The sequence below is a fragment of the Rhinopithecus bieti genome, unplaced genomic scaffold (genome assembly GCF_001698545.2).
Source record: "Rhinopithecus bieti isolate Rb0 unplaced genomic scaffold, ASM169854v2 scaffold_31548, whole genome shotgun sequence".
NCBI lineage: Eukaryota > Metazoa > Chordata > Mammalia > Primates > Cercopithecidae > Rhinopithecus > Rhinopithecus bieti.
The window spans coordinates 6,285,995-6,311,728 of NW_016814470.1; the positions used below are offsets into that span (position 1 = coordinate 6,285,995).

A 25,734-nucleotide genomic window follows, 5' to 3' on the forward strand; every position below is an offset into this window, starting at 1 on the left:
GGGGGGACGCCGGCCGCGGCCGCGGGCTCCTCGCGCTGACCTTCTGCCTGCTGGCCGCGCGCGGTAAGGGCGGGCGCCCAGAGAGACGGGAGCGGCTGCGGCGTGAGGGTGCGCCCGCGCCCTGGGCTGCATCGGGCTGCGGGGCTGGCGCGAGCCTGGGTCCCGAGCAAGTGCGGGGACTGCGTGTCCCGGTGCCCGCGGTGCCTGCGCGGGGATATGCGAGCTGCGGCCGGGGGTCGTTTGCGGCGCGTGCTTGTCCGCACTGAGTGTGTGTCTTTGGTTCGCAGAGTCTGGAGTCGTGTGTGTGTGTGTGTGTGCTGGGAGTGCTCCCGCCGTGTTCCGCAGTGCGTGCCACGGTCGCGGCGTGGCATCGGCGGGGCGGGTAGCTGCGGTGTCGGTGGCTTTCGCGGGGCGGGCTCTGCCTTGCCTGCGCGTGTCTTGGGTTGAGAGTGTGTGTGAAAGAGGAGGGGACTGGGGTTGTGTCTGCACCTCCATTTGGGTCGGGTGCGTGTGCAACTGTGTTTATGGGGCTGAGCTAATATTTGGCCTTGGCATTTGGGAAGTGTCCTTGCCCGTAGTGGGGGACAGAGCGATGGATGCCGATTGACTGGGGGTGGTGGTGATAAAACAACACTCAACTTTGCCCAGTGGGTGTGGTTCCTGGGGCCGGTTAAGGAGGGGTAGGGGGAGGTGTTGCTCCCCAAAACCTGTGGCCCGCAGTGGACTGGGGGAGGGGGCAGGAAACCATTTGCTTTCGTGGGCATGTCCAGCGCTCGTTCTCAGGATGGGACGCGTGTCACCCCGGCCCCACCCTCCAGGGGCCGACCCGGGAAGCGTGGACGAGGTCATCAGGGCCTCATCCAGTCCGCAGCCCAGTGCGGAGTGGGTGCGGGGTAAGTCAAGAGTTGTCCAAGCTGGAGAAAGGGCTGGGGAGGGGATAGCGGAGTCCCCAGGGTGTGTATCTAGGGTTCCCGCTTCCACCCACAGCTCTGTTGCTTCCTGTCCCGTGTGCGTTTGGGGGCGGCCCATGGAGAGTGTAGGTGGCAGGACTGGGAGGGGGATGGGCTGGCCGCTTTGTTCGTCTAGTTCTCGCCTTCCCCGCGGAGGGGGGAGCTGAGGATGTGTCCGGGGAGAGTCGGGGAGGGACTTGGAGGTGGGGTGGGGAGGGGATTTCTCTCCAGCTGCTGCAGCTTTCCAGAGAGACTCAGCCAGGCCACGTGGGAGGGAGGCGGGGGAAGGAGCCTTCGCCTGGCCAGCCCCAGGCCCATCTCCAGGAAAACCAAACAGCGGGTGGGAAAGTGCCTGGAACTGCTCGGACCCCTTCTGTCCCTACAAAGACACGCCCCTTTCCAGTCCCAACCGCGGATTAAGCTGGAGGCCGCTGCGGGGCTGGGTTTCGGCTGCTGGGCCAGGGGAGCTGGGGGACCTGGCTTGTCAGGTGAAAGGGGCGGAGAAGTGTCAGAGAGGCGTTTGTCCTCCCGGAGCTCAGGGGATTAAGGAATAGTTCCCCTGCCCCACCTTCCGCTATTCCTAGGGCTCGTGGAACGAGCTCAGGGTCACCCAGCAAAACCGCATCGGGGCTGGGAACCGCACCGGCGCATTATCCAGTGCCTTTAGGACCTCCTGCGAGGGACCCAGCTTCCCTGGCCTCTCCCTGCTCCCCAGTGCACAAAGTAGGCGAGGGACCGAGTTGCGACGTCTCTTGGTTGCAGTGTGAGCGGCTACAACAGCTTGCCCTAGTCCTCCAAATCTCAGCAGGCCTGGGGACACTCCAGTCGAGTTATGACTAGCCACCCTGATCTGTACCGAGGTCATTCATTCATTCAACAAATATTTATGGAGCACCTTTTGTAAGCTAGCTTGTGCCTAGTGCCTAGAATATAGTCAATAAGGAGGCAGACCTAGTCCCTGGTGCAAAGCTTTCAGTCCGGTGGAGGGGGAAACTGACAAGTCCCCTACAGTGCCGGGGAAGAGGCAAGGAGGAGGGGCTCTTACACCGGTCTGGGAAGGTCAGCAAAGGCTTTCTGAAGAAAGTGATGAGTAGTAGAGCCCAACATGGAGTTAGCCCTGTAGAAGGAGAATGATGATGGGGACAGTTTTCCAGAGAACAGCATGTGCAAACGTTCAGAGGTGATTTAGTTTAGATCATTGGATTAAACTAAACCTAGCTAGCTGGAGTTTAGGGACAAGGGGTGGGTGTGGGGCAGGTAGGGGAAGCATGGAAAGAGGTCAGGCCAGTATCAAGACAGGAGGCTGAAGAGGGGAGCTAGATCCAGCTCACAAAGGGCTTTCCAGGGCCCACCAAGGTTTCTGGCCTGAGAGTGCCGTGAGCCCTTGACAGAATTTAAGATCAGCTTTGCATCATCTCATTCCAGCCATTGTGGAGGATGGATTGGGTGGGGCTGGAGGCAGGAAGCTCCAACACCTGGGCTCCTCGGAAGCTGTTGTGGCAATCCAGAAGAGAGGATGCTGGCAACTAGCATAGTGGCAGTTGGGGTTGAGCTGGAGTGGCTGCATTCCAGAGGTTTTCAGGAAATAGAATCAGTAGAACTTGAGGATAGATTGAATTTGTAGGGGGTGAGACAGAGGAAAGTAAGAAATAGGCCAGGCGCGGTGGTTCACGCCTGTAATCCCAGCACTTTGGGAGGCTGAGGCAGGCAGATCACATGAAGTCAGAAGTTCAACACCAGCCTGGCCAACATGGTGAAACCCCGTATCTACTAAAAATACACAAATTAACCAGGTGTGGTGTGCATGCCTGTAATCCCAGCTACTTGGGAGTCTGAGACACGAGAATCGTTTGAACCTGGGAGGTGGAGATTGCAGTGAGCTGAGATCGTGCCACTGCACTCTAGCCTGGGCGACAAAGTGAGACTCCGTCTCAAAAAACAAAACAAAACAAAAACATGAAGCAGAATGAAGGACTGATATTGGGGTTAGGATGATGCCTGTGCCTGCCCATCTCCTCCCAACACTGTTCTTGCGTCAGGGACTGGGACTCCTGTGTGAGCGAGTGGCAAGAAGCCGAGCTCTGTTCTTATCACATGCACAAAGGTGGTGCTCTCGGCTCTCCCTTCTTCTCAAGTCAGAATTCGGAGGGTGGGGAGCCTAGAGGTCAGTCATAGGAGGCCTCTAAGAACTTGAGAGCTTTCTCCTCTCCTGGGAACTCTCCCCCTCCTCTATCCCTTTCTCAGCCCAGAGGCTCAGAGGCCAATCTCAGTCATTTGGGGTGGGTCTCTCTCCCCATCTTGGAGGTTAGGAACCAGGTCAAACAGTGGGAGTTTCTTTTAATAATGAATCTTATCCAGAAGGTATCTCAACCTCCATTGATCCTCTGTTTGCTTTCATGACTCAAACACACGTTTACATGTAAATTAGCATTTCTTTTCTCCTAAAGTTCTCTCTTTCAAGTTAAGCAATTTCACAATTAGTGCATCGTTGAATGTCAGCACTGAAAGGAACTTAGAAATAATTTCAGTCCAGGTGCCATGCGTGGCTCATACCTGTAATCCCAGCACTTTGTGTGGCTGAGGCAGGAGGATCGCTTGAGCTGAGTTTGAGACCAGACTGGGAGACATATTGAAACCTCATTCCTACGAAAAAAAAAGAAAAAAAAAAAAAGCGTGGCAGGCATGTTGGTGTGCACTGTTATCCTTGCTGCTCAGGAGGCCGAAGTGGGAGGATTGCTTGAGCCCAGGAGTTCAAGACTGTGGTAAGCTGTGATAGCTCGCACCACTGTACCACTGTTCTCCTCCCTGTGCAACAGAGTGAGACTCTGTCTCAAAAGAAAAAAGAGAAAGAAAAGAAGAAATAATTTTAGCATGAGCCTGTTTTACAGATGAGAAAACTGAGTGACTTCCCAAAGTTACATGATGAGGGACTGAAATGGAACCACCCTTTCTAGGGATACCCAAGTCCACTCTCTGCACTCCTCTGTACCATATGAGACATTATCAGCTTTAGGCTCTCCCCTCAAGTAGGTCTATCTGGGCGCTGGAATCCACCCTCCTCCACTTACCCCCCACCCACCTCTTTCTATTCTCTCCCATGGTACAGCAACCAGACTTGATACAGAATTCCAGATGCAGAACAGATGTCTACCAGGCAGGCTTGGGGGCAGGGGGAGGAGTATGCATGGCTCTGAGGGAGAGGACCCCAGCCTGGTCAGAGGTGGGTGACAGGAGCTAGGGGGCCAGGGAAGGAAAACCAGAGAGTATGTTTTGGGGCCCGACATGCAGAGAAATCAAACCCTGTTACCTGTGCCAACTGGGCTGCCAGCTACTACTGCCTCACTGCTGAGGCTGAGGAGGTATCCTCTGGATTTGGGGGCCCATGGGGTCCTTGGGATCAGGGAAGCAAGGACCAGTAAGCTGTCCTTCAGGTGCAGACCCAAGGCTCCTGGATGGTTCTATAAGGGGCTCATTACCTTGTTAGATAGTTTCCAGGACAGAGTTCTGGCCAGTGAGCAGAACATACCGGGAGAGACAGGTGGGCACAAGGGAAATATATTTTTTAACCATATGAGCCATACAGCAAGAGAACAGGCAAGGTAGTGATCTCCCCAGCCTGGTCATGTTTAAATACAGGGTTTCTTTCAGTGTGGACTTGCTGTTCTGTCTCTGCTTTTCAAGCGTATCGTGTCGACTGGATGCCACACAGCGTGCTAGGCAGTTTCCACATGTCTTCCTGACATCTCCCGCCCTGAAGGGAGTTACTATTGTTTTTACAGATAAGGAAACTGATGCTTGGAAAAGCACAGGGGGTTCTGTGTCTTCTGTGTCTTATCTTTTTGAGGATGTTTTCATGGGTTCACTCATCCATTCAAGAAATGTTTATTGAGCACCTGCTGTGTGTTAGGCACTGTTCCGGGTACTGAGGATTTAGAAAGCTGACTAAGACATAACCCCAAGACTTTGGTGCCTAGTTGAGGAGAAAGGCAAGTCAAAAACCTAGAGTGAAGGCTGGGCGTGATGGCTCACACCTGTAATCTCAGCACTTTGGGAGGCCGAGGTGGGCGGATCCCTTGAGGTCAGGAGTTTGAGACCAGCCTGGCCAACATGGTGAAATCCCTTCCTACCAAAAAATACAAAAACTAGGTGGGCGTGGTGGCACACACTTGTAGTCCCAGCTACTTAAGAGGCTGAAGTAAGAGAATCACTTGAACCTGGGTGGCAGAGGTTGCAGTGAGCTGAGATCATGCCACTGCACTCCAACCTGGGTGACAGAGTGAGACTCCATCTCCCCCACCAAAAAAAAAATCTGGAGTGACAACTACGATGATGGGGGTGCCAGCGTTCTACGGGGCAGAAAAAGGAGAGGTGTCTGATGCAACCAGAGATATCACAGCTGTTCTAGGGAGTGAGAGCAGCACCAGCAATGCATGGAACAGGATGTGTTTTCAGAGAACTGGCCATGGTTCGCTGTGTGTGGAGGGGCAAAGGGTCTCAGGGGAGCGGGAGGTAGGCAGGTCAAGCTGAGCCTGGCTTTGCTGTCGGATAGGCTGAGGCTAAGCCTCTCCCCTCAGGATTGCAGATTAAGGGAGAGCTGAGGCCTTCCTTGTGTCCCAGGCAACTGTCCCAACTCTCCTTCCAGCTGTTGGGGGGAGGGGCTCAGCATGTGGTAAGGGAGGTAGCCAAGGTGGGGGGCGGGAAGGGAGGTTTCTGGAAGGAACCGACTTGTGTTCCCTGGGAAAGGAGAATGGTGATGGTGTCGTGGGGAATTTCTCCTGGGCTGAAAACAAGTAGTAAATCTGTTGGGCCCTGAAATTCAGAAGTGAGGAGGCACTGATGTGATGTTTGTGGCAAGTTCCTGGCTTAATGAAGGAGCCATCTTGGCCTCGTTGTTCCCCTCCCCCAGCTATACACCCCTTCCCTAAGAATTCACTGAAAAATGGAACTCACGCCAGGCCTCCACTAATCCCACGAAACAGCATTGAGCTGGCCCTGGAGCTCAGCAGCGAATCTCCTTTCTGTCTGGGTTCTAATTGGCCTCATAAAATCCAATTTATCCTGTAAGTGGGTAAAATAATCTGTCAGAAAAAGGAGACTGAGAGGTGGCCCTAGGGTTTCCAAATGCAGCAGCTCTGTGTCTGTGGCAGGGTCTCACTGAGGAGATTGAGGAGAAGGGATTATGGGAGGGGCGGCCCCCTCAAGACAGCCGGCGGGCAGCAAGTGTCCTCTGGGCACCTGCAATGTGTCCAACCCCGCCCTGAGAGGGAGGGCTAAAAACGTTGGGGGTCAGCCATGACAGTGGGTTGGGGTGGCAAGAAAGTGCTGGCCATGAAGCTCCTGGACAAATAGGGTCCCCTCCCCAGAGCATCTTTTGTGAAAAGATTTGGTGGTATGGAAAGCACAATTATATTAAAACAAATATTGCTGAGTTACGGAGCAGACTGCAAAATGTGCTAGAGGTTTAAAAGGCAAAACATTTTAAGCAGGCGGTGAGCCTTGTAAATATGTGTTCCTCTGCTGTTGGGAGGATTTGGATGAAAATGTGTGAGAAGTTTGGAGACTCCTCATTTTAAGATTGGGGAAACTGAGGCCGAAAGGACAAAAGTAGCTCACACCAGGTCATGCAACAAATGACTGGACCTAGAACCCAGGACTCTGAGGCCAGGCTTGTCCCACCACACCCCCTTGTCTGTCTAGGCAAGAGAAGGGACCTCCAAGTGGCTTTCAGTTTGAGACTTAGGAAAAACTTTACCTGGGAAGGCAGGAGCAGCCTCATAGAAGGGCTGGCACCTGAGTCCCTAAGGATACGCTTCCTGGGCACAGAAATCAGGTTGGCACAGAGGCAGAGAGAACCCTCTTATTCAGGAGCAGTTGTCTCCTCAATGCTGGGTTCATCCCCAAAAAGTCAAAGAGGGCAGTTTTCCCAGACTGTCTCCCAGAGAGATGAGACCCCTCCCCAAGCCTCAGTTTCCTCATCTGTGGAATGAGGATTCTCAGGCTTCACAGACGTTTCCACTAAAATGGGCTGTCTTGGGCTGCTGGCACAGCACTGCTGCTGTCTGAGGAGGACCCCCTCTTCTCTCTGTGTCTACGTCCCTGTTGCTTTCCCTGTTCCTGCCTTGCTGAGTTCCTCAGAGGTGGGGAAGCCAGACATCTGCTGATCCATGAATATTCAGGAAGGGAATCGGAGCCTCCTCTGGGCTCCCCAGCCAGCCGCCAGCCCCTCTGGCGGCCGTCCTGCTTGCCAGAGCCCAGGCTGCTGACATACCCAGCAGCTGCTCGGGCCCCAACTGTTCACATTGTTTGTTCAGCGCAGCAGGGGATTTTCCAAGCCCGGGACATGCTTTAGGGGGCAGGGAGGCTGCCGGAGGGCTCAGGGATTCATGTCCTGTGGGGGTTTTCTCCCCTGAAATCCAAACCTACTGCTTAGTGGCTGGAATGGGTATTTGGAAGCCGCTGGGCTGAGAGTCGGGCTTGCCTTCCCCCTACCCTGTACTTGAATCATGGCATCCAGGGCCTTCGAGATAGAAGGGACTGGATGATAAGAACAGCAAATAGCACTTGTACAGCCCTTTACAGTTACAAAGTGCCTTTAAAGAATAAGCTCCCCACCGGGCATGGTGGCTCATGCCTGTAATTCCAGCACTTTGGGAGGCCAAGGCAGCCAGATCACTTGAGGTCAGCAGTTCGAGACCAGCCTGGCCAACATGGTGAAACCCTGTCACTACTAAGAATACAAGTATTAGTCAGGTGTGATGGCGCATGCCTATAATCCCAGCTACATAGGAGGCTGAGGCAGGAGAATCACTTGAACCCAGCAGGTGGAGGTTGCAGTGAGCTCAGATCGTGCCACTGCACTCCAGCCTGGGCAACAGAGCACAACTGTCGAAAGAACAAACAAACAAAGAATAAGCTCCCATTCCTTGAGTGATGTCTATTAGGCTCTGAGCTGTAGCCCTGACATACATTGTCTTGTTTAATTCCTTCACGCTTAGTGGTGTCATCTTCATTTTATGCATGTGGAGACTGAGTCCCAGAAACGTTAAGTGGCTTGTCACAGAGCTGGTAGGTGGAGCAGCAAGGTTGAAACCTTGATCTTCTTCCCCAAGGTCAAAAGCTGTTTCCACCACAGCACATGGCCCATAGTAGCATGAATGCCACATTGGTTTCCCCAATTAGAATGGAAACTTGGTGAGGGCAGGGGCTGCTTCTCCCTGCTGAACCCACGAGTACTGCTGAGGCCAGTTGTGTAGCCAGAGGTGTCCAGCAGAACCCATCTGATGAATTAAGAAAGGCAGCAGCCCAGGTCAGGTCCTGTCTCTCTGTCTGCCCTTCACACTGCAATCCCAGAGCCCTGGCTTCTGCCCTGACCTCCTTTTTTTTTTTTTTTTTTTTCTTTTTTTTTTTGAGACGGAGTCTCGCTCTGTTGCCCGGGCTGGAGTGCAGTGGCCGGATCTCAGCTCACTGCAAGCTCCGCCTCCCGGGTTTACGCCATTCTCCTGCCTCAGCCTCCCGAGTAACTGGGACTACAGGCGCCCACCACCTCACCCGGCTAGCTTTTGTATTTTTTAGTAGAGACGGGGTTTCACCGTGTTCGCCAGGATGGTCTCGATCTCCTGACCTCGTGATCCGCCCGTCTCGGCCTCCCGAAGTGCTGGGATTACAGGCTTGAGCCACCGCGCCTGGCCCTGGCCTCCTTATTTCACGCAGCCATCACTGCTCTTCTCCCCTCACTCTCGTTCCTCTTTGGAGGTGGTGGGAAGGGAGTCTGGAGACTCACAGGGGTTCTAAGTGTTGGCCTGTGTGTCCCGGTGTTGGAGAGTGTGGCAGAGACTAAGGTGCATGTGTTCAGGAGTGCAGAGCTATGTTTACCAATTCGTGTGTGGTCTCAATGGTGTTTTATGTTTGTTCAGAAATAGGTGTGTCCATGTCAGTGAATATTCATAGAATCATAGAATCTCAGAGGTCACCTGCTACATTCCAGTGAGCTGGGGTCCAGAAGGGGAAAAGACTGGGCCAAAACCACATGGCTAGACTGTGATGGAGCTGGACCTAGAACCCAGGGTCTCCTGGTTCCCTCACCATTGTTTTGTGCACGTCCCCGTGTGGCTCTGTCAGTCCAGACTTGCCTTGTAATGAGTATGGGCCATTGTCCCAACCTCTGTCCCTGGTTCCTCTCAGACATGCCATTCTGCCTTGAAGTAAGGAGTCAGATCAGAGCCTAAGAAGGGATCTTGGGCCACTGAGCTTTTATAAGACAAGGAGGCAGCAGGTCAAACTGTTGGGAGACACAACAGGGAGAACCAACCAACCATTTCTCTGTGAATAATGGTGGCTGGGTCCTGCTGAATATTGGTTCCAATAATAAACATTGGCCTTTGTGTGTTTTTGCCTTGACCCTGGGATGGCATTCCCTTCCTCTACTGTTTCCCTACTCTCCTCTTTGTGGCAAGGGCAGTGTTGGGGTCTGTAGGCTCTTCTGGGGCCTTGGGAGAAAAAAGAACCCTGGATTGAGTCAGGAGACCTGAATCCTGGCTCTGGCCTCCTGCATGGCCTTGGGTAAATTAGCTGCAGGGAGTGTCAAGCTTCTCCAGTCACCAGGACAGACCAGGCTGCAGGCTGCCAGGGCCTGGAATGAGCCATGGGGGAGCCTCCTCTCATGCTGGCTCTGAATCCAGCTTGAGTCTAGTCCCTACCTGGGGCACTTAATTCCCAGCAGGATCTGCTCACTTAGTTCATTGTCGGGGAAGGGGAAATGTCTGACTTCCCTTCATCCAGGTGGCACCCCCAACCAGCTGGGATTTATTTTTGTTTTGTTCATTCAAAATATATAGCATTCACACACACACACACACACACACACACACACACATACACACTTTCTCACACTTATAATACATTTTAAATGTTTCTTGGATACAGTATTTTTCTAGCCTCTGTGTGTCTGTGTATAAAGAGAGACAGAGCGAGAGAGAGATCTACATATGCATATGTATATATTTTAGACAGGATCTCACTCTGTTACCCAGGCTAGAGTGCAGTGGCACAATCACAGCTCACTTCAGCCTCGACCTTCTGGGCTCAAGGGATCCTCCCACCATGATTGGCTAATAAAAAAAAATTTTTTTGTAATGATGAAGTCTCCCTATGTTACCCAGGCTGGTTTCAAACTCCTGGGTTTAAGCAATCCTCCTGCCTCGGCCCTCAACCTCACAAAGTGTTGGGGTTACAGGAGTGAGCCTCCATGCCTGGCTTCCAGTGGCATATTTTTGATTGGGTAATAATGACCAATATGATCTGTTAGGTTCCAAGGTAGGGAATGACATTACTGAGCCCCCATTCTGTGTCAGGAACTGTGCTTTTTTTTTTTGGGGGGGGGGGATAGAATCTCATTCTGTCACCCAGGCTGGAGTGCAATGGCACCATCTTGGCTCACTGCAACCTCCACCTCCTGGGTTCAAGCGATTCTCCTGCCTCAGCCTCCTGAGTAGCTGAGAATATAGGTGCGTGCCACCACACCTGGCTAGTTTTTGTATTTTTAGTAGAGATGGGGTTTCACCACGTTGGTCAGGCTGGTCTCGAACTCCTGACATCGTGATCCACCTGCCTCAGCCTCCCAAAGTGCTAGGATTACAGGCATGAGCCACCGCGCCCATCCACTACATTCTTTTCTCACACATCATCTCGTTTAATGCTTACAACAGCCCTATGAGAAAGGAATTGCTATGCTTTTTTTTTTTTATTTTTTATTTTTTATTTTTTATTTTTTTAGGCAGGGTCTCATTCTGCCACCCAGGCTGGAGTGCAGTGGCATGATCGTGGCTCACTGTAGCCTTGAACTTCCAGGCTCAGGCGATCCTCCTTGCTTCAGCCTCCTGAGTAGCTGGGACGACAGGCGCATGCCTCCACGTACAGCTAACTTTTTACATTATCTGTAGAGATGGGGTCTCTCTGTGTTACCCAGGCTGGTATGCTTTTTTCATTGAGACACAGTTCACATACTACAAAATTCACCCTTTAGTGTTCGACTCAGTGGTTTTTGGTATATTCATATTCACAACGTTGTGCAACCACAGCCACTATCTAATTCTAGAACATTTTCATCACCCCCAAAAGAAACCCTGTACTCATTAGCAGTCAATCCCTGTCCTTCCTCCCCCTAGTCGCTGACAATCATTAATCCACTTTCTGTCTTTATGGATTTGCCTCCTCTGGGCATTTCATAGAAATGAGATCATGCAAAATGTGGCATCTTATGACTGACTTCCTTCACTTAACGTCAAGTCTTCATGCTACCTTGTAGCATGCATCAGTCCTTCATTCCTTTTGATGGCTGAGTAATCCAGTTATCCATTTATCAGGTGATGGGCTTTTGGGTTGTTTCCGCTCTTTGGCTATTATGAATAATGCTGCTATGAGGAAATTGAGCAGCAGGGGAAGACAGGCACAGAGGAGTGCAGCAATTTGCCCAAAGTCAGTTAGTAAGGGGAGAACCGGGATCCAGATGCAGGTCTTTCTCCTTGATTTGCCCCCCTGCTCAGGTGACTCAGGAGCAGAGGCTGTGGGAGGTGGGGGGACACACACTGATGGCCCCATGCTCCTCCTCTATGCAGGGGGGCTGCTGTTGCCCCAGGAGACGACTATGGAGCTGAGCTGTGGAGTGGGGCCGCTGCACATGATCCTGGGCCCAGAGCAGGCTGCAGTGCTGAACTGTAGCCTGGGGGATGCTGCCACTGGACCCCCCACCAGGGTGACCTGGAGCAAGGATGGGGACACCCTGCTGGAGCACGACCACCTACAACTGCTGCCCAATGGTTCCCTGTGGCTGTCCCAGCCACTAGCACCCAATGGCAGTGACGAGGCAGTCCCTGAGGCTGTGGGGGTCATTGAAGGCAGCTATTCGTGCCTGGCCCACGGCCCCCTCGGAGTGCTGGCCAGCCAGGCTGCTGTCGTCAAGCTTGCCAGTAAGTGCTTGCATCGGGGGACTGAGGCTGAAACCTAGACTTGGGGTGTGTGAAGTGGGATCTGCAGTTAGTTACTTACACAAATGCCTCTCTCTTGAGCCCACTCCCCCTTTCCCTGCCTCCCATCCTGCTCAATAGGTCTCTTCCTGGTATTGTCTATCCTCATTCTTGGGTATTCCATAACCTTCCCACTTCTTCTTCTTCATTCCCCTGTTTCTTCTGCCTTTCTTTCCCTTTGAGTCCTAGAGTCTGGGCTTGTGCTTTCCTCCAGGGAGCCTGCCAGAGTGCCCCCTTTGTGTCAGAGGCACAAAGCTGCCTCCTAAGGGAACTCCTGCCTGCAAGGCAGGTGGAACATGTGGAGTCAAACCCCACGCTCCAGCCTTACCCCTTAGGGGGCTCTCAGGAGGCACAGATCACCATGAAATAACTTTCAGGCCAGAAGAAATGTGCATCTTACTGTATAGTTTGACCATCACGATGATGTTGGGCAGGGGAGCTTTGGAATTCATTCTGCTGGCAGCATCTGACCACTAATCACCACTTCTTGTTGTGTCTCCCTCGGTCTGAATTGGCTCTGCTTGTGTTTCTACGACTGTTTCTGTGTCTCCATGCGGATGTGTTTCACTGTTTGTGCTTGCTGTGGCCTCTCTCTCCTACTCCTCTCCCGTCCCTGCCTGTGTCTCATTGTCCCCAGCACTTGCAGACTTCTCTCTGCACCCGGAGTCTCAGACGGTGGAGGAGAACGGGACAGCTCGCTTTGAGTGCCACATTGAAGGGCTGCCAGCTCCCATCATTACTTGGGAGAAGGACCAGGTGACATTGCCTGAGGAGCCTCGGTGAGTGCCCTGTAGAGGAGCGGGTCCTGGTAGGCGGGGTAGAGAGGGCTCTGGGGTGTGCTCAGAACTGAGATTCTTAGAGTCAAGGTAGCTGCATTTACCTAAGCTGACTTGAGTGTCAACCACCGCCTGACTCCTGGCTCATGTCTGGTCCCAGAGAGAAGTTGGACAAGAAGTTTTTGCTCCCTGGGAGGAAAGCCACCCATTGAGCTGTGGAGCCTGGGTGGGTGTCGTAGTAGAGTCCTTCCCAGCACATCTAGTCCAACCACTTGCTTTATTGTGGAGACTGAGGGCCAGAGAGGAGCTGTGGTTTATCCTAAGCCATGCCGTGAGCCATTGGCAGAAAGCTGGTTGTCTGTTGAGGGCTCCCGGAGGCTGCTGGGAAGGTTTTCTCTTTTCAGGGTTCCTCCGGAGTTTCCACTCTAGATGCATCACTTCTCTCTCAGTTCCAGCCAGTGGGGCGCAGCCCTCTGAGAAGTGAATTGTAGAGGTCTTTCCTCTTTCCCTCTCCTCTCTCTGTAAAGGCAATGGATGGGTAGAGCAATCCCAGGGAAGAGTTTCCAGGGCGGAAGGGAAGCAGAGGCTAGGCCCTGGACTTGGTCCCTCTTGTGGCTTCCTGGGTAGGTCCAGATGTGTATACAGCGTGACCAGAAACCACAAAGCTCATTTCCATCTGTGGTCTCTGAGTTGGTCTCATGACTCAGTCATCACCCGCTAAATTCTTACATATCTTTGGAAATGTGGCTCCAAGGCCTTTCCCAGCCACCCTGCAGTCCTCCCCCTATATCTCCGTAGCTGTAGTTACCAGCTAGATCCTTCTCCCATCCCGGTGGAAGTGGGGTTCCTCAGGCTCTGAAACACTGCCCTTTCTCCTCTGGAACCAACCTTCTCTTGCCTGTGTCGCATTGTCCCAGCTCCTCTGACTTTTGCCCATGTGTAGAAAAAATTGGGGGTTGTAGGAGAAACTTTGAGGTAGAAAAGCCACAAGACAGTTGTGAGGGAGGAAGAGGATGAGCGGTCCATACATAAGAGATCCTGGTTGGGTATGGTGACTCACACCTGTCATCCCAACATTTTGGGAGGACAAAGCAGGAGGATCACTTGAGCCCAGGAGTTCAAGACCAGCCTATGCAAAATATCGAAACCCTGTCTGTATAAAAAATACAAAAATTAACCCAACGTGGCAGTGTGGTGCCTGTGGTCCCTGCTACTTGGGAGGCTGAGAGAGATCACTTGGAGGTCGAGGCTACAGTGAGCTGTGATAATGCCACTGCATTCCAGCCAGCCCGGGTGACACACCGAGACCCTGTCTCAAAAAAAATGAGAGAGATCCTGTTGACTTTGGTGATGGGTTAGCCCCACTGGTCCTCAGAGAGTTACTTCTCACCCAGCCTATTCTCCTTCCCACCTATAACATGAAAGGAAAAACAAATGAAAGTTGATTTAGATTGTGTTTTCCCAAAGTGTAGCTTTTATAGAATGTTAGTCCCTTTAAATGTTTCTTGAATGAAGTATTCTATGATCAAATAAGAACAGGAAACTGCCTGTAAATCTCCCTCCTGAAGTTGGCAAGACCCTGAGAAGTGCTGTAATGAGAATCTGTGGACCTTGTTTAATTGAGCACTTCCCAGGCTCGTTTGCCCAGGAGCCCCTTAACATCCCATGAATGAGCATTCTACAGGGTGAACCCTGGGAAATGCTGACTCAGCCTCTCTAACGCTGACATTTTCAGTTCTGTGCCTTTCTAAATGTGGAGGCTCTCACCACTGTGTGATGACGGGTGCCTCCTGGGAGTTCTGTGAACCCAGAGCAGATGATCTGGGCAAGTGAGAACCAAGAGAGAGCCTACTCCTGATGCCCCCCAGAGAAGGTAGCAGAGGGCAGCAAAATCTCCCCATGTTGAAAGTCACAGCATGAACCACTTAATGGGAGTGTACCTTGGGCCAGGCACTGTGCTGCGCCTTTTACATGGTTTCTCACTTAACCCTTCCAATCATCCTTTAAAGTAGGTATTTCTCATTTTCACATTTTCCTCTATTTACTTTTAATTTATATTCCTAGCAGATGCATTTTTAAAATTCATATCAATATGGCTGGGCGCAGTGGCTCACGCCTGTACTCCCAACACTTTGGGACCCAAGACGGGTGGATCGCTTGAGCTCAGGAGTTAGAGACCAACCTGGGCAATATGGTGAAACGTCATCTCTCAAAAAATACAAAACTTAGGCCGGGTGCAGTGGCTCACACCTGTAATCCCAGCACTTTGAGAAGCTGAGGTGGGCAGATCACAAGGTCAGGAGTTCGAGACCAGCCTGACCAACTTGGTGAAACCCTATCTCTACCAAAAAAAAAAAAAATACAAAATTTAGCCAGGCGTGGTGGCACATGCCTGTAATCCCAGCTACTCAGGAGGCTGAGGCAGGAGAATCACTTGAACCCAGGAGGCGGAGGTCGCAGTGAGCCAAGATAGCACCACTTCACTCCAGCCTGGGTGACAGAGCAAGACTCTGTCTAAAAAAAAAAAAAAAAACATAGGCCTGGTGCAGTGGTTCACGCCTGTAATCCCAGCACTTTGGGAGGCTGAGGCAGGTGGATCATCTGAGGTCAGGAGTTCAAGACCAGCCTGGTCAACATGGTGAAACCCTGTCTCTACTAAAATTACAAAAATTAGCTGGGCATGGTGGCCAGCACCTATAAACCCAGCTACTCAGGAGGCTGAGGCAGGAAAATCACTTAAACCCAGGAGGTAGAGGTTGCAGTGAGCCAAGATGGCGCCATTGCACTCCAGCCTGGGTGACAGAGGAAGCCTCCATCTCAAAATAATAATAATAATAATCAATTTTATTGTACATACTAAGTTTTTGTTGAATCATCTTTTCTTTTCAAAAACAAAAATGGGATTATATTGCAACTTTAATTTTTTTTTTCTCTTACCACTTGATGGACATTCAGGTCTGTACATATGAATATGGTAGGTATTTTTATCTGGATTGTTAAATGAGGGATTGGAGGATCAGAGACAGAAATAACTTGCCCCAGGTCACACAGCTTAGTACTCAAGAGTGTCAGACTCCAGCACCCTGTGTGAAGGATACACAGGCTTCTGGTAGGTGTCATTTGGTGGTTGGGTGCAGAACCTGTGAGGTCTGAAGAAGTTTGTATCACATTACGACTATAATTTTTTTAAAAAATTAAAGGTGGGTTTAGAAATCTGTAGTCCAACTGTGGCTGGGAGCAGATAAGTTACTTCTCCAAAGCTTCTCAGCAAACCAGTGGGTTTCAGACCTCCCCACCATCCCCAACATCTAGCTCAGGCGTCATCCCGTGAAGCCACAAACCTAACCCAGGAGGCCAGAGCTGCCAGTTTCTGGACTCTGGGAGTGTTTGCCCCCGAGTCCTCTGAAAAGTGATCCTCATCTATAAATAAGCTGGGCTCGCATGTCCCGGCACATTGTGTAGGGGGAATAAAGAAATGTCTAAAACAGCAACTTGATTATGCCCAAGGTATGTATTTTTACACATGCCCAGATATAGTGCATGCACAAATATGCTATTCATAAACTCAGCCCAGTGGTTTGAAGGAGACCATATGCCTTGGTGTAGTGTGTGCACATGTGCAGTTAATAAACACACTGCGTCAGGGTGTATGTGCTTCGTTTGGAACTGATGGTAAAGACTAGAGCCCAAGGCAAATCCCTGGGACTTATACTATTTTCTAATAATAGGGGATAATCTAGGGGATAATTTTTCTTCCATGGGAACCAGTAATCAATGAGAGCAATGTTTCCCAAATCCCAGGCATTCACAAACCACCTTCATAATTGTGACCATACTTATACCATTTACACAATCACTTAATAATTTTCTTTACATCAACTCGCTCTTTTGTAACTTGAACACATTTTAAAAGGGAACATTATCTCACTGCAATAAAATGGAAAACCAGCAACACTTGCCATAAATAGAAGATAGCTATAAAAATAAATAATATAACTTCTAGGATAAAAAGCCATGTATCTGGATCCACTTGAAATAATTTTGTTATCGCCATTCACTCATAAGAAACATGTAACGAAGGGACTTAAATAACATGGGCTCCTACTCTACCCTCTCCCAGTGGTTGCCATTTCTGTCAATCTCATGTGACTCCCAGCCAGTATCCCCTTGCCCTGGGTGGATCTCAAGGGCTTAGGATGGGGGCTCCTTGGCCCTTGGGAAATTCAGAGCAGCTGTGTCATTTCTTCCGTGTTCTTTAATCCTTGGGACCCAAGTGGCCTTTTGTGGGTAGGGGCAGCAGACTCAGGTTTGAGGTTGGAAAAAGAATAATCCCTTCCTTTTGATTTGAGATTGTTTTTCATTCTATAAGTAGCTTTTATTTTATATGAAATTTGAATTTCTTTTAAAATGGTAAAGTATACCAACTTTACAGAAAGGGGAAAAAAGTCACCTCCTGACTGAACACAGCTTTCACCAATTTGAGAGTTTCCTTGCAGTCTTTTGAAATATGTATATGGGTTACACCATTGTAAACATGTGTTTAGAGCTTGCAATTCATAAATATGTTTATTTCCATTATCTAATGTGAGCTCAAGACACATTAAGAGGGTCAGAGTTGTGAAGCAGGCAGGACAGGAATTATTTAACTCATTTTTCAAATGGGAAAACTGTGGCCCAGATATGGAATGTCACTTGCTAAAATCACATACATTGAAACCAGTTCTCTCCACCATGTCACAGTGCTTCTGTGTTAGAGCCCAAGTTATAAACAAAGTGTACAAGGGCACAGACTATTAGCAATTTACATTTTAAAAATTTATATTTCCTAATGGATACATATTAATCGCAAAAAAAAAAAAAAAAAACCCTCTTAACAGGCACAATAAATAAGAATCCCCGATCCCACTCCTACAGAAAACCCCATAAACCACACAAGCTTTGCCACCTTTGACTTTTTCTATGTATATCCTAACATAACTTTTCTCTATTTTCTAAAAGTAGAATTTCTTCATAAACACTGTTTTTTTACTTTTTCCCCCTACTAACTAATATATCTTGAACATCTTTCCAAGGACAGAGCTTCTAAAAACACATTTTAGCAAAGCAAAAGATTTTTTTGAGTCAGGGACTCACTCTGCCACCCAGGTTGGAGTGCGGTGGTTCACTGCAGCCTCTACCGCCCTGGCTCAAGCGATCTTCCCACTTCAGCCTCCTGAATAGCTGGAACTACAGGTGTGCTCCACCATGCCTTGGCTAATTTTTGTATTTTTTCGTAGACACTGGGTTTCACCATGTTGTTCAGGTTGGTCTCCAACTCCTGGCCTCAAGTAATCCTCCTGCCTCTGTCTCCCAAAAAGCCCGGCCAGAAAAGATTTTAGATGAACACTAAAAGTGGTTCCCCCTTGCCTCTATCACCTGCAGCAATAGCACCATATCTGGGGAAAGGAATTCATTCATTCATTCATTTGTTCATTCATTCATTCACTCAACACACATAATTAAGGGAATGTTATTTTTCCAAAGGAGAGACTAGCTCTTGAGTACTTGAAGCACACTTTTCCCTGGAAAGACCTAGAAACACTGGGGTTAGGAAATGTAGGCAGTTCCCAGCAGCGTAGTCAGCTCGCTAGACCGAGGGGAAAAGAGGAGAAAGAAAAATCCTGGAGGAAGAGCACATTAGCTGGATGGGGGTGGGGCCTGTTTTCTAGGTGGGTCCTTCTTGTCCTTCCCCAATTCGTCCTTTCCTGTCAGTTCTTCTCTGGCAGCAGACTGGGTGCTGGCCCAGGATTTTCCTCCAGCCACACTTGCCTCTCTCTCCCTTTCTCTCGCTCTGCCCCAGCACTTATGTAGACAGCTGTTGGAACTGAGGGTAAGAGGCTGGGGACAGAGGTGGGTTTACCTGTGCCATGCAGGAAAGAGCAGGGCATATTTATGGTTTTTTTTTTCTTTTTTTTTTGAGACGGAGTCTCGCTCTGTCCCCCGGGCTGGAGTGCAGTGGCCGGATCTCAGCTCACTGCAAGCTCCGCCTCCCGGGTTTACACCATTCTCCTGCCTCAGCCTCCCGAGTAGCTGGGACTACAGGTGCCCGCCACCTCGCCCGGCTAGTTTTTTGTATTTTTTTGTATTTTTAGTAGAGACAGAGTTTCACCGTGTTAGCCAGGGTGGTCTCGATCTCCTGACCTCGTGATCCACCCGTCTCGGCCTCCCAAAGTGCTGGGATTACAGGCGTGAGCCACCGCGCCTGGCTGGTTTTTTTTTTTTCTAAGTCCTCTAAGTCTTTGGACCACGGCATGTTTGTAGGGCCCCTATTTAGAACATTCTTCCTCCCCAGCCTTTGAGCTACTTCTCCTGTCCCATGCTTAGATTTTTTTAGACCCCACTTCCCCAGGAGCTAAGGGATCTCCACCAAGCGCACAACTGCCCTCTTCCCTCTCTGACCTTGGCCCAGCCTACATCCCAGAGGCCAGTACCGTTTGCTCTGTTGATAAACTAGGACTCTCAACCTGGAGCTGACCCTGTAGGGATCCCAGTTGGAGGATTCTGAGGGACCCATTCACCCCCTCCTTAGTTCAGAGCCCACTCTGGTCCCCAACATCCCAACCCCCATGGAGACCTCCCTATCCCAGATTACATCGTTTCTCAAGCAAGGTCTCTGACCTTTCTATTTCTCTAGCCGAGAGGGCAGGGAACACCCTCATCCATCATGCCCCGTCTAAGTAACATACGTGTTGGCTGGGTCTGCTTGGAGACCACGTCCTCTCCAAGGGCATTCTCAGCCATCCAATGACTGCCGAGACATGCAGGTAGGATGAATATGACATTTGGCACCAGAAGACTTGGGTTCGAGCTTTCACGCTGCTCAACCTATGAGACCTCAGGAAAATACCCTCTTCCCTCCAAGCCTATTTTTCACTGGTAAAATGGAGGTTGTGACCCTCTATGTCTTGGGCTTGTTTTGAGGGTCACATGAGATAGTGTGAATAAAGAATATTTTATCAAGGGAGGGAGAAGGTAATACGGGAAAGGGGTAAAAAAATTCAAACTGTATAGAAGGATATATAATAAAAAGTCAATCCCTCCCACCCTCAGTCCCCTGGATCCCAGGTCCCCTCTCCAGAGACAACCACCATTACCAGGAACATTCAATGTATACACAAGCATAGAAGCCTACATGTCCCCACACATACTGTTTTGTACCAGAACACATTTGGAGATGGCCCTCTGTCAGCAGACACAGAGCTGCCTCCTTTTTAGCAGCTGCCTAGCATTCCATTGTGCGAATGTACCCAAACCAATTTAGCCAGTTCCCACCCTGCGGATGGACACTTGGGTTGTTTCCAGTCTTTTCCTATCACAGACGGTGCTGGAGTGAATATCGTTTAACATGTGCTCTTGTGCACACGTCTGAGAGTATCTGTGGGATAGAGCCCTAGAAGTTTTGATGTTGAGATATCACCAACTTGCCCTGGACAGATGGTGTATGGGCAGGGCCACTGTTGAGGCAGGAGTGCCGTCCCCCATTCCCTCATCCACATGGAGTGTTATTAAGCCTTCTGATTTTCACCAATCTAATAGGTGAAAATGGTGTCTTAGAGTATTTTTTGAGACAGAGTTTCGCTCTTGTTGCCCAGACTGGAGTGCAATGGCGCAATCTTGGCTCACCGCAACCCCCACCTCCCAGGTTCAAGCGATTCTCCTGCCTCAGCCTCCCGAGTAGCTAGGATTACAGGCATGCGCCACCACGCCTGGCTAATTTTGTATTTTTAGTAGAGACGGGGTTTCTCCATGTTGGTCAGGCTGGTCTCGANAGACAGAGTTTCGCTCTTGTTGCCCAGACTGGAGTGCAATGGCGCAATCTTGGCTCACCGCAACCCCCACCTCCCAGGTTCAAGCGATTCTCCTGCCTCAGCCTCCCGAGTAGCTAGGATTACAGGCATGCGCCACCACGCCTGGCTAATTTTGTATTTTTAGTAGAGACGGGGTTTCTCCATGTTGGTCAGGCTGGTCTCGAACTCCCGACCTCAGGTAATCCGCCCGCCTCAGCCTCCCAAAGTGCTGGGATTACAGGCGTGAGCCACTGCACCTGGCCTGGTATCTCAGAGTTTTAATTTGTGTTTATCTTACCATGAGCCACCCTCCCTGTGGCCCCCCTGCCCACCTCACAGTTGCCCGCTCCTCTCTTCCCAAGGCTCATCACGCTTCCCAACGGCGTCCTTCAGATCCTGGATGTTCAGGAGAGTGATGCAGGCCCCTACCGCTGTGTGGCCACCAACTTGGCTAGCCAGCGCTTCAGCCAGGAGGCCCTACTCAGTGTGGCCCACAGAGGTAAGGGGGCTGGCTGGGTGGGGAAACCTGGGGGTTTCTGAAGCCAGCCATCTCAGAGCTGGGAGGGACCTGAAGAGGTCCAGGCCTTGCCTTCAAGTAGGTGATAAATGTTAGTCCCATTGACAGGTAAGGCGATGAAGTCCAGAGAGGGTACTGCCACCCAGCAAACCAGGGAAGAAAGAACTGGGATGGAACACAAGACCCCAGACTCCCAGGGCAGGACTCCTCTCTTCATGCAAAGCCTCTGTGCCCTCGGGTTGGATGGAGTGTCGAAGGCTGGGGACAGAGGTGGGGAGGCAAGGCATCTGAGGCCGTGTCAGCACCCGGAAGCCCTGGTCCCTGCTCCTTTCTCTCCTCCCCTTCTAGAGTCACTGAGGGGTTCAGGCACTGGGGGATTCGTCCCTCTCTGCTTTCTGTGCCTTGCGAATCTGGCTCCCTGTGGCCTAGTGCTCTTGTCCTTTACTCGTTTCTTTGAAAAGCTCTTGCCCCAGTGTGATGGAGTAGGAAGGGCACAGGCTTTAGGGTTGGAAAGACCTGGGTTGAATCCTGGTTTCTCTGCTCACCATCTGTGTGACCCTGGGCTCCTTATCAAATGTCCAGCTCAGAGAGGCTCGAAGAGTCCTTGAGATAAGAATGGAAAGTGCAGGCTGGGCATGGTGGCTCACGCCTGTAATCCCAGCACTTTGGGAGGCCGAGACGGGCGGATCACAAGGCCAGGAGATCGAGACCATCCTGGCTAACACGGTGAAACCCTGTCTCTACTAAAATATAAAAAAATTAGCCGGGCGTGGTGGCGGGCACCTGTAGTCCCAGCTACTTGGGAGGCTGAGGCAGGAGAATGGCGTGAACCCGGGAGGCGGAGCTTGCAGTGAGCCAAGATCAAGCCACTGCACTCCAGCCTGGGCTACAGAGCGAGACTCCGTCTCAAAAAAAAAAATGAAAAAGAATGGAAAGTGCCTGGCACCTGGCAGGTGCTCAACAGATCTCACTTCAAGCCTTCCCCAGGGGCCCCTCCCCTGCTGCCCTTTGCCATGCATCCCTCCCAGCTCCCACCTCCCACCCACTCTCCACACCCCCACCCTGTCCCCATCCTATTCCTTCTGGGCTTAGCTGGTGCTGGTGGGCTGTTCCCAGTCTTGTGTCTTCTCCGTTCTGTTCTGAGGGTCTCTGCCTCCACCTGCTGGAAAATCCAGATATTCACCACTCCACCCAGGGGGCCAGGGTCACACAGAGAACTTGGCAGGAAATCAGGGTTTAGGGAGCTGCCGCGCAGGCAGAAACTCAATTCCACTGTCTGCCTTTTCCACTGGGGAATCCAAGGCCCTTTGGAGAAGGGATTTGCCTAAGGTCACCCAGTGCGTTAATGGCAGTGCTGGAACTAGAAACTATTAACTGTTGACTCCAAGTCTGGTGCTTTGCCCATGACCCTGACAGTTCTCTGCCTAGATGGTGGGTTGCATTTGGGAGGGAAGAATGGAGGTAGATGTGGGTCTGTCTAATCATTTCTCTGGTGCTGAGTTGAAGCCCAGGCAATTCTTCTGACTCTAAAAGAAACAGCTCAGCGGTCCAGTCCTAGCCCTGCTGACTTTTATTGCTACATCCCCCATCTGACAGATGGAATCATTGCTGCTGCTCCCAGTACCACCTCACCAGGTTACTGTGCGACTCAGGTGAAGTATTGAATGGCAAATCCCTAGTGGTAAGGCTGCCTTCTGTCTGTCTTCTTGCCAGGGTCCCTGGCGTCCACCAGGGGGCAGGACGTGGTCATTGTGGCAGCCCCAGAGAACACCACGGTGGTGTCTGGCCAGAGTGTGGTGATGGAATGTGTGGCCTCAGCTGACCCCACCCCTTTTGTGTCCTGGGTCCGACAAGGTGAGTGGAGGGGGTGGGAGAAAGAGGGCATGGGAAGGGAGGGATGTGGCATCTCACATGCCTCTAAGTCAGGGGGATGTATGGGTGACGACCCAGGGGTCACCAACCTTCTGGTGTGGCAGGAACTCCTCTCCCAGGGCTGGGTGTGGTGGACAAGGTCGGAGCTTCGAGGGGAACTGGACAGACTTATTCGTCACTCTGTGTAGCATGTGCTTTACAAATGCACTTCCAGGCTGCCACTTACAGAACAGTTATTGCAGCCCTCCTGAGGCCAGGTGCTAAGCTACGTTCTCCACTGTAATTACGTATTTCTGTTCCTCACAACAGTGTTACAAGTGAGTACTTGAGAACTGGGAAGGTGCCACACAGCCAGTGAGTCAGGTGGAACCAGACCCCTCTGCTGGTCTGTGTAACTATAAGGCCAGCTGTGGGACCACCCCAGCATACTGCTGCCTTTGTGTGACTGGCATCATGCTGGGCACAGTGAACAAAATACAGAGAGGCAGGGACCCTGCCCTCTGAACTCATCGTCTAGTGAGGAAGAGGAAACACACATCTATGAAGAGAGGTCTGACAGTATCAGGCTACAACTGAGAAGTGCCACTGAGTGACTGGAGATGCCATCAGGGTAACGCCAGTGCTGGGCCAAATGTCACTATGCAGTCTCCTGAGCACTTTCACACCTGTTTTCCTGGCAGCCTCCAAGAGCCCTTTGGAGAGAGTAGAGGCCAGAACTATTATTCCCAGTGGGCAGATGAGGAAACTGAGGCTCAGAGAGGCAGGTGGAAGAGCCGGGACCCAAGCTTTTGAGTCTGTTCTCTTTCTGGTATGTTACTTCCTACAGTCCTATAGAAAGAAAGCAAGGGTTATTTTTGTCTCCATTTGTTGTTAAAAAGTGACTTGTCCCAAATTGATGGCAGAAGTTTTAAATTCAGTCCTCTTTACCCCGTTCCCCAACTCATTCTATTACTCTATATACTTTTCTAAAAAAAAATAAGTTTATATCTCATACTCAAAATTGTATATCATGAATATATACAGTTTAAAGAAAATAAATTGAACAATTATTAATATGTACTCACTACTGAGCTGATAAAATAGAACAGTGCCGGGATTTTTGCAACTGTCTGGCCTGCACTGCCTCGTTGGACCTGTGACACTTGCCTACTTAGGGGGCCAGCAGGACCCTCGTACTACTGGGATAAACTTGTGGTATCACCTAGAAGTTCTAATGTCAATATTTCTTAATTCCTGATTATGCATCAGGGTCACCCAGGGGACTTGTTAAAACTGCAGACTCCTTTCTCTTCACCCCAGAGTCGTGATCCAGGAATCTTTTTTTTTTTTTTTTTTTGCCTGTCACCCAGGCTGGAGTGCAATGGTACAATCATAGTTCACTGTCGCCTCCACCTTTTGCTGGTTCAGGTGATCTACCTCAGCCTCCTGAGTAGCTGGGACTACAGGCATGTGCCACTATGCTTTTTTTTTTTTTTTTCTTTTTGGAGAGACAGGGTTTCTAGATGTTGCGCAGGCTGGTCTCAAACTCCTGGGCTCAAGCGACCCGCCCATTTTGGCCTCCCTAAGTGATGGGATTACAGGTGTGAGTCACTGCGCCCGGTTCTGCACCTGAAAGTGTGCTCTTCAGCTCTACTACCTAGGACTAGTTAGAAATGCAAAATCTGGGGCCCTGCCTCAGGCCTCTACATCTTAACATGGTCCCCTGCTCATCTGTGATTTGTGTGCACTATACGGATTTGAGAATTGCTGTCCCAGAGGATCCTGACACCTAGGAAGAGAAGGGCTGGAAAGGAGCTTCACTCCTACCCCAAGCACTGCTTTCTTTCCATGAACTTGCTCCACTAAGTCAGGGAGGAAGCATGGGTTTTTGTTTTTGATTTTGTTTTGTTTTGTTTTGCTTTTTGAGATGGAGTCTCGCTCTGTTGTCCAGGCTGGAGTGCAGTGGCGCAACCTCAGCTCACTGCAACCTCTGTCTCCCCGTTCAAGCGATTCTCCTGCCTCAGCTTCCCAAGTAGCTGGGACTATAGGAGCCTGCCACCACACCTGGCTAATTTTTTGTATTTTTAGCAGAGACTGGGCTTCACCGTGTTAGCCAGGATGGTCTCGATCTCCTGACCTCGTGATCCGACCTCGTGATCCAGGCGTGAAACACCCGGGCTATTTCGTTTTCTTTCTCTTTTCTTTTCTTTTCTTTCTTTCTTTCTTTTTTGATGGAGTTTTGCTCTGTTTCCCAGGCTGGAGTGCAGTGGCATGATCTTGGCTTACTGCAACCTCCGCCTCCTGGGTTCAAGTGATTCTCCTGCCTCAGAGTCCCGAGTAGCTGGGATTACAGGCATACACCACCACATTCGGCTAAAAACACATTTGTGTTTTTAGTAGAGATGGGATTTTGCCATATTAGCCAGGCTGGTTTCAAACTCCTGATCTCAAGTGATCCACCTGCCTCGGCCTCCCAAAGTGCTGGGATTACAGGTGTGAGCCACCGCGCCCGGCTGTTTTGTTTTCTGACTGCAAATGTTGTAAATGTTCACCATAGAAAACTAGGAAAAAAAATAGATGCAGAAAACACTCCACCACTCAGAGATAAAAATTGTTTATGTACCAGTATACCTTCTTTCAGTTTTTTTCTATGCATATGTACAGTTTTCTCCCTGAAATTGAGAACATGTGCTGCATTTATAGTTCCAAGTCCTATTTTCATCCAACAGTATATCATAAGCATTTCTCCATCTTTAAAACATTTTCTTTTTTTTTTTTTTTTTTTTTTTTTTT

General features: G+C 50.4%; 1 protein-coding gene across 1 annotated transcript in view; it reads left to right on the forward strand.

Annotated features, from left to right (window-relative positions):
• Window positions 1-2: 2 nt before the first annotated feature.
• Window positions 3-25,734, forward strand: part of IGDCC4 (immunoglobulin superfamily DCC subclass member 4) — a gene marked incomplete at its 5' end in the record, with an annotated part of 45,485 nt that continues 19,753 nt past the window's right edge. Inside the window, 5 exon segments of the mRNA XM_017851062.1 lie at window positions 3-63; window positions 11,564-11,914; window positions 12,609-12,750; window positions 20,936-21,072; window positions 22,804-22,944. Coding sequence (XP_017706551.1) covers window positions 3-63; window positions 11,564-11,914; window positions 12,609-12,750; window positions 20,936-21,072; window positions 22,804-22,944 — 832 coding nt within the window.